General features: G+C 38.1%; 1 protein-coding gene across 1 annotated transcript; it reads left to right on the top strand.

The window, feature by feature from the left end:
* The first annotated feature begins 264 nt into the window (after positions 1–264).
* LOC124700827 (tyrosine--tRNA ligase 1, cytoplasmic-like) lies at positions 265–7,396 on the top strand. The gene is made up of 11 exons (XM_047232896.1): positions 265–708; positions 1,240–1,343; positions 1,423–1,582; positions 1,819–2,102; positions 2,214–2,346; positions 4,266–4,377; positions 4,476–4,558; positions 5,543–5,688; positions 6,044–6,149; positions 6,849–6,909; positions 7,079–7,396. The coding sequence occupies exons 2-11, from the start codon at positions 1,315–1,317 to the stop codon at positions 7,102–7,104; spliced, it is 1,140 nt and encodes a 379-aa protein (XP_047088852.1). The 5' UTR covers positions 265–708; positions 1,240–1,314; the 3' UTR covers positions 7,105–7,396.
* Positions 7,397–9,023: the final 1,627 nt, after the last annotated feature.

Here is a 9,023-nt window from a genome sequence, read left to right as displayed (position 1 = left end):
TAGGAAATTCCCACCCCCTGTCAGCAGTCAGCCCCGCCCGAGAAATTTCTGGCAGCCATGGCTCCCGGCGCGGCTCGGTCCTCGCCGCCGGCCATGCAAACGCCGGCCAGGACTTGGACCTACTCTCCACCAGCGCGCCCCCCGCCACCGTGCCTCACAATTGGTATGCCCCCATGGTGACTGCCGGCAGCAGACGCCTGACTTGTCGGCGGTGCGATTCGGGGAGGAGACCGAGCGGTGGGTAGACCTGGTCCGGGAAGTGGCGCGTTGAGGGGGGAGGCAGCGCCGGCAGGGCACCATCCTCTCGCGCAGGCATGGAGATTATGGACGACGACGAGTTTGGACGGACGCGGAGAAGAAGACGGCGATTGGAATCACCATGGCTCGATTCCTTGGGCCACAACGGAGAAGACGACGATGGAGAAGACGAACTGAGAGAACTGAGCCCTTTTTGACAGATCCATGGAGAGACTTGGACTCGATCCCGCTCTCGTAGGGTATCCGAATCACGATTTCTCCTTGGCTTGGTATCCGAATCAAATTCCTTTTCCCTGCCCTGCAAAACCACTATATAGCATGCACCCCTAACCCGTCTTCATCAGAGTTCTGTGACTTGTTGGCCGCCCGCTGCCCTCTAGACTTGTCTTCCGCGAGGCTCACGATTCTGCCCGTGACAATCAGCTTTCACCTGCGGAATAGCAGCAGCAGGTAAGTAAATCGAATCTGGGGTCTCCAAACATTTCATGTCTTTTCTTTCTTCTTCAGGCTTCGGACTTTTAGTTTCCTTTTTGCCAGCCGATTGTTGTTTCTGCTGTCACTGGGATTGTCTGGTTGTCCCAGTGTGATCTGCAATAATAAATCTTTACCACAAACTTTTGTCAAGTGTCTTATGTTCTTGCACTGCTTTTAGGTAAGGTTGCAAACCAGTCAAGTTCAGAACGTGCTACGCCAGGCTCACCTCATACTAAAAATGATACATAATCTAAGTCGAGTTCAAGGTTGAGCTGTAGAGTTGTCTCATACCCAGCTTGTCATGATCTCGAGCCAAATAAAATAATGACAATTTGTATATACTACTTATTCTGATATCATTTCAACTAATTGGACCATAACAAGGTCAATCCTTCCAACTTGTTTGACAATAAGCACATCCACATCACTGGAAAACATATAACTATACGAAAGATCAGTCCAGAAAGACCTGGTAATTGTAATGATATATTCTATTGCCATGTACAGGTTGTCGTGTACTTGCTGTTGTATATATATTTTATATTTACGAAGTGGACTGCATTTGCAACCCAGTTTGTTCCCATGGAAGAGGCAACAATCTGCACCACAGGGTAAGAGCGTTAACTTTGAAGAACTAATGTTGGACAAAGAATTCGGGTGAGTGATCTATGGATTTGAATTTGTGTGTAGGAACGCTGTTGGGGTGAGTTTGGATGAGAGGTTTGCAATAATGCGGAGCATAGGCTTGGAGAGCATTGACGAGGATGATGTTAGGAGGCTTCTGGGCAAGAATGTTGCTCCAGTTTGCTATGTTTGGTGTGACCCCTCCCCTTTGGTTCATGTTGCCCAGGTATGGTAACAGAAGATTTACTTTACGAATATTTGGGGCAGTTTTTCTAAGAAATGATATCAGAATAATTGTATCATAGATCTTTGTAAACAATGGTCGCTTCCTGCTATCTCACCACTTTCTTCTCAATACAAAATGGCACACATTTGGCTGTCTGTTTGTGAGGGAGAAGAGGATATCAGAATTATTATGTTGCGCAATTTGCATAATTAAATTTATCTGTTATCGTCTTGCAGGGGATCATGATGGTGATCAAAATTAGGAAGATGGTTGAAGCTGGTTGCAGAGTTAAAATCTTGATAGCAGATTGGTTTGCTTGTATGCAGAACAAATTTGATGGCGATCTAACCAAAATTCGATCTATCGGATTTTACATGATTGAGATATGGAAAGCAGTTGGGTTGGAACTTAATACGGTAGAGTTCATATGGTTGTCCGATGAAATAAATAGCCATTCAGATGAATACTGGGCACTTGTCATGGATATTTCCAGAAATAATACATTGAGGACGATGATAAGGTATTTCTACGTTTACGCTTTTCCCCTTTTCATTTCATTTACGAAACCCTATCAGTATTATTTTATAAGATCATTTGTTGGGAAACACAAGTTAAGTTGTTTGAGGAGCAGGTGTTGTGGAATTCTGGATCCATACATTCTTAACGAAGAAGATCGTATTGTTGGTTCATATGACCATGAAGATGTGGTGGCTTCAACGCTCTTTACACCTTGCGTGCAATGTGCTTGTATATTATTCCAAAAGGTTGGTTATAGTATAGTAATATGCTCATCGTATGTTGTTAATTTCAGTAACATTTGCACTATATCAGGCTTCCTTGAACTGCATTTTTCACAATTAAGAAAAGGTTGGTTATAGTACACTAACATTTTTTTTTAAGTTTGGCATTCGATTTGCCATCCGATTAGATAGAAAGAGGGTTTATGTACATGAGAGGTTACAGAAAATGCAAAGCAAAATCTGCAACTGAAAGTTTCAGGATTACACTGCCTCTAGCTAAACCGCAGGATGAACATCTCCTTGAACTATACCAGCTTAATTTCAGTAACATTTGCACTAACATGCTCACCATATATTGTTAATTTCAGTAACATTTGCACTATATCAGCTTCCTTGAACTTTACTTCTCACAATTGAGAAAAGAGTAATAAAAATATGAGGCGATGATGTAGCAACAAATATGCTTCCAACACATGTGCAGCAAAGAGGGCCATAAATTACTACTTGGCTAGATTAGGGGATTAAGAATAAAAAAAATCAGTAGACTTAAATGCGCTGCCTTACCCTTCTACTACCTCCATACCGGTTTATTAGGGTATTACACATTTCGAGATAAAACTTTGACTAGTAATTTAGCCAACAAAATGTTAGTTATATGTCACCAAAATTATATCATTGGAAACGTCTTTAAAATATGAATCCAATGATATATTTTTTGTGACATATAACCAGCATTTTGTGGCTAAATTACTAGTCAAAGTTTTACCACGAAATGATACCCTAATTAACAGGTATGGAGGGAGTATTTATTATTTTAAACATAGTCTAGGATGCTTACAGGGTTCTGACTGTGTTAATTTAATCCTGCCTAACTTAAGGCTGTTTAGCAGTTTAAGTTTCTAACCTACCTCTTACCCTGAATAAAATGGGCCAAGCTCTGGGAGCGAATAGACTGTCCTAGGCGTGATATCGGAAAGGCCTTGTCGATTGCTCTTATTTGGTATATTAAGTTATGAGGCATAAAGTCTGCCAAGTTATAGTTGTTTCGTGATTTGTAATCTTGTATACATCTAACTGGATATTATAAGTGTGGAAGTAGTTAGAATATGAAAAGAGAAAATTCCGACTAATTAGGGATTTCATGTATCGAACAGTTATCCAGAGGATCTAAAAGACCGAAAGTTAAATTTTTTTTTCTCCATCAATCATTCAAAATCAAACCCGAAGTGTTTCAGTAAGAGTAAATTGTGCTACTGGTTTTTGAACTTGGGAGACTGGTGCAAGTTGTATAGATCATTTATATTATACTGTTTATGCAGCCATGTACGCCAAGGTTGCAGAGAGTTAGGTGGTAGGGTTGCAGAGAGTCTCTTACCTATACAGCGTAATATACCTAAATGTGACCATTTATCTATTGCAAACACCTGCCAAGTTTGTAGACGCTTACTACATCACTTTACTCGTTTTATAACCATTTTATAGGCCAAAAAAGGGTTATGCGGACCTAAACTTGTACTCCTTCTATTCACTAATGTAAGACATTTTAGCTTTTTGTTCAATGGATGTATCTAGACGTGTGTTAGTGGGTAGGTGTACTCATTTTGGCCCATATTGGATCCACTTTAATAAAATATCTAAAAGGTCTTACATTAGTGAACGGAAGGAGTATTACATTAACATTTGTTCCTTTTACTCTCATTTTTCCAAAGGGATTAAAATATTACCTTGTGTAAGTATTAGTTTATTATATTCCCATGGTTCGTAACCAGCTATGTTTTAAGAAAGTTGTCATGGATGAACCATATGCTTTGCTTAATTGCTTTAGAACCAAGAAAGATATTATATTGTGATATAACTACCCAAATACAAAGGATGCCTTTGGTAGTTCAATGAAGAATATTTCTGTTACGCCTGTAATAAAAACTTTTCTATTAATATTTCAGGCAGATATATGGCTATTGTCCATGGATCATGAAGAGGATCTTCACCACAAGCTAGTTAGACAGTACTGCAAAGGCATGGAGCATCAACATAGACCTATTATTCTGTCCTATAGTATCCTTATTCAGCCTTTAGTTTTCCTTTGCATGTGCATGTACTACATTTTTTTTTCATGTCGAAATACACACATGTATCCTTGACTCAGTGTACAGGGAAGCTCCCCAATTTAATAGAACACCCTGAATTTGCTAAGAATGGAGATCCAGCTTGTGCTATCTACATGGAAGATCGGGAGGTACTCTTCTGCATGCTAGATGGTTCTTGTTGTGCTTATTCTAGTTTTATTTGTCCCGAGTACAGTTTAGAACTGACAGTGTCACTAGAGATACTTTTTTGTTATGCAACACTATGGTATCACAGTCACAAAATATATGTTCAGTCTATTCTTCCATATTGCAGAGTGCTACTCAATAACAGTCGTTTTATGCTGTGAACTTATTTAATACTAAAAAGAACAAAACCGGAGAAACAATCATTTTAATTCCCCACAGGCTATTTGTCAGACAGAATCAAAATTTAATCAGGATATCGAAATTTAAAAATGAAGAACAGTGTAGGTAAAGTAGATTCGTTTTTTTTACTATATCAGTCTTGAATTTCCAGTTTGAATCGGGTTATGTAGCCCTAGAATTCTTATTTTTGTGGAGTAATTTTACTTGAAGTTTAGTGCTGAATTAACTGAAAAGTAAAGCTGTCATCAACAACGAAGAACCATGCGATTTCACCCACACACCATACAGAATGATGGATACTCAAATGCGTAAACAATGTTGGATGTCACTTAAGCACTTCATATTGGATCAAGTCCATTTTCCTTATTGTTTAATGAAATCGCAAAGCATTGCGCTTCCTGCCGATCTTTTTCCTCTACTGAAACTGAAAATTTTGATGCCCCTACTGTTGACCCATTTCAATTGAAAATGGGGCTTGGATGAAATAAAGCATCCAAAATAGGTGTCTGATTTTTCCTTAAGATTTTTGCCATTTTTTTGGCTTCATTTATTAAGCCCAACATGTGGGTTCAATAGTTAGCCTACAGGAGTCTTGACGTTGTTCGGCTTTTTAAAGCAACTTTGGAGCCCTGAAAGTGGATTTTGTTATTGCCATTCAGTGTAAGATTATACTAGAGATATGACATATGCTGCACTTATGGATCTTCGATTTGGGTGCATTTTTTTTGGGCAGTAGTGAGTTTCCATCTAACATCTCCCTGTTTCAGGTTAATTTAAGAGACAAACTAAGCAGAGCTTTCTGTCCTGCGAAAGTTGCAGAAGGCAACCCATGTCTGGAGTACATCAAATATATTGTGTTTCCATGGTTCGGATACTTTGAGGTACTCAGGAAGGAAGAGAACGGTGGTAGCAGGTAAAATTTCTCTTCGAACAATGTTATCTGGTACTGTACATTTACGTCTTTTTGAAAGGACACATATGTATAGGTCATAGATGTGGTGAAGTATGTGCACGTACGAAGGACTTGGATCATTTGTCAGTATGCAGTTAGTGCACATTTGTTAGAATGAGAGCTTCTTCCTTTGATGTGGTTACTAAGTACCTTTTTTTCTTCAAATTATAAGATGTTTGGTAAGCAAAGCAAGCGAAACTATACAAATAATCATCCATGATATAATTATGTGCCAACAAGTTTCTGATCAGCAGCTAGGTAGTACAAAACGATTGCTATAATTTATCTTGATGCAAATTTATTTATCTATGTGTAGGATGTTTCAGAATATGGAAGAGCTTATCACTGATTATGAAAGTGGTGCTCTGGATGCCGCTGAGGTGAAGCTGGCCCTTACAGAAGCCCTAAGTAAGATTCTGAAGGTAATATTTTCTTGTTACGTCCATCCCCTAGTTTCCCCTACTAGGATAAAATGTGAATTGTAGGGCTACATAACTCAAAATCTAGCCCTTTTTTTTTGTTTTGTCATTGCAGTAAGACATTTGGTGAACTAATCTGACACATTGAAGAAAACCAGGACACTTTTACATGTTATCTTATGTGCGCACATAAAATTGGGTGTTAAAATGTCATCTCGTGCCTACTGTATAGATAGGCAAAAGATAGCACCCATCTGGGAAAAAAAATAGCGCGCTATAACAAAATAGCGTGGGTCAAAAAATACGCTATTAGTATGCTATAGCGTGCTATTAACACGAATAGCGCGCTATAGTGCCGAAATAGCGTAGCGTCGGCTCTCCAGATATGCTATAGCGTGCTATTAGGGTTGGAATAGCGCGCTGTTTTTTTCCATACTTAGTGCGTATGTTCTCTCTTTGCACAGTAACATATACAATTGGAAACTTATACAATGAGTTGTTATAGAATTTGAATTCGATAAATATAGTTCTATCAAATGAGTTGTAGATCCAGTGGGTAGGAGGTTTGTAGAATATTTTTTTTCATGTTTTGTGCATTGGTAAACGTTTGCAACCATTTTTAACTCGAGACCGCTTTGGACCAATTTCGTGTTGGAAATGAATTTTCTGACAAGTGGTTGTACCAATTTCTGTTGTTTGAAGCCTGTACGTGACAACTTCGCAAACAGCTGTGAGGCCAAAAATCTGGAGGAGGCTATGTTGGGTATGTCTCTAATTATATCCTCAATTATCAACTTGAATCAACAACTTGGCAGTTGGCTCCCTACATTTTGTATTCAATCATATTCCGCATTTTCGTGAGCTCTTATATATCCATTGCTGCATCGGCATTGCTATATTTCTTACAATTGTTTCTAAAACTTTCCCCGCAGGTGTATCTCTCAATACTAGGGAGTAAAGGAGGAAAATGATGAGTTCGAGGAAATTTTAGTGAAGATATGTAAGGCGATTAAGTGAGGTTGAATACACAGGAAAGGTTCATGGTGGCGCTATGTATTGGCATTTTGTGTCCATGACTTGTAATCTCTGATAATCATTTAGTCCCACTGTTCCAGTGAATAAGACCTATTTTATTAAAAAAAAATCAAGCTAAGTAAAGTTTGATCAAATTTTTTAAAAAAAGTATTGAACCCATGATATTATCATGTGAAAAATATATTCCATGATGAATCTAACTGAGATTTGTATTATTTGTATCAACAAGTTAATAAAGCCCACTTTTCCCCCTAAAATACATGACCCTAATATAACGAGGCCACATGGCCACATGATGACATGAAAGTTGCTATTAATCTGGTAGTGAAAAATCGGGTGGTTGTGGATCCGTTGCGGGCGGAGACAGAATTTTGAACATGCTTTAAGCCAACACCTTTTTTCCATGAAGAGAGAAAGATATACTCCCCTCAATTCCAAATTAAATGTCCTATATTTAGATTAGCATGTATCTACAAGTTAAAACGTTATCCTAAAGCTTAAGTCTTATATTATTTTTAGAAAGTCAAATTATATCAAGTTTGACTAAGTTTTTACCAAAAATTATTAGCATGCAAAATACAAAATCAATATCATTAGATAGATAATGAAATATATTTTCGTGTGGTATTTAAAAAATATTTTATTTGTTGATATATTCTTCTAAATGTTTGGTCAAACTTTATTTGGTTTGACTTTAGAAAAAAAAGCCTTAAGTTTTGAGATGGAGGTAGTATCTAGATAAACACGTATCTAAATAATTCCGCAATACTCATAATTTAGATGGAGGAAGTAGAATTCGAAGGATCAAAATGAAAGGAATTCGTGTCTTTTCCATGCGTGCACTTGGATACTAGTAGTTCAGGTCACACCAGAAAATCTAGATACACGTATCCAAATAATTCCAATACTTAATTTAGATGGAGGAAGTAGAAATTCGAACGATCAATGAAAGGAATCCGTGTCTTTTCCACGCGTGCATCTTGCATAATAGTAGTTCAGGTCACACCAGATAATCGTACTATAGTGAAGGTGGTGTTTTGGCTAATTTAGGTGGAGGAAGTAGAAATTCGAAGGATCAAAATCAAAGGAATTCGTGGCTTTTACATGTGTGCATCTTGGATACTAGTGGTTCAGGTCACTCAGAAAAGAAGAAAGTCCACTTTTGGTCCTTGAATTCTAGTGAAAGTTCACTTTTGGTCCTAGAACTTCTGTTTGGTTTAAAATAAACCTTGAACTCTCAGAATCATTCACTTTTAGTCCTTATCCCGATTGAGCTAGGCAAATATCTGCCATAGGTACCCAAAAACTTAAGGTAACGTTGCAAGGGTAGAGAGACGGGACGATGTTGATAAGCAAACAAGGAGACCTTTGTGGCGCAACGCTTCACGTGAATTAAAGGGGAGAGAAATCAAGCGAGAGACTGGTTTAGGGACCCAAAGGTTTCGTTGTTTTTTGCATTGTGACGTTTGGTTTAACATCTCGGCTAGTTTGGGTTTGATCTGGTTTTAAACCAATTTGGTTGGTTCCCTGTTTTTTTCTTTCCATGCCAGTAATTTGCTCAACTCAACTGCAAAGGGATGGAAAACGAACTATTATGAGAGTTCAAGGTTCATTCTAGACTAAAAATAAATTTTGGGACCGAAAGTAAACTTTCCCAAGAGTTCAAGGATGAGAATTGGACTTTCTTCCTCAGAAAATCATACTATAGGTGATGATGGTGTTTTGGCTAATAGGTGCATATAAACCTATTATGAAAAATACATAGAAAATATATATAAAAAACGTTCAGAATAGACTTTTCGCGTGTACTTCTGAACATTCTATGTTTGCACACATATTTTT

This window comes from Lolium rigidum, chromosome 3 (genome assembly GCF_022539505.1).
Source record: "Lolium rigidum isolate FL_2022 chromosome 3, APGP_CSIRO_Lrig_0.1, whole genome shotgun sequence".
NCBI classification, from domain to species: Eukaryota; Viridiplantae; Streptophyta; class Magnoliopsida; order Poales; family Poaceae; genus Lolium; species Lolium rigidum.
This window is presented reverse-complemented; position numbering and strand designations above follow the sequence as displayed.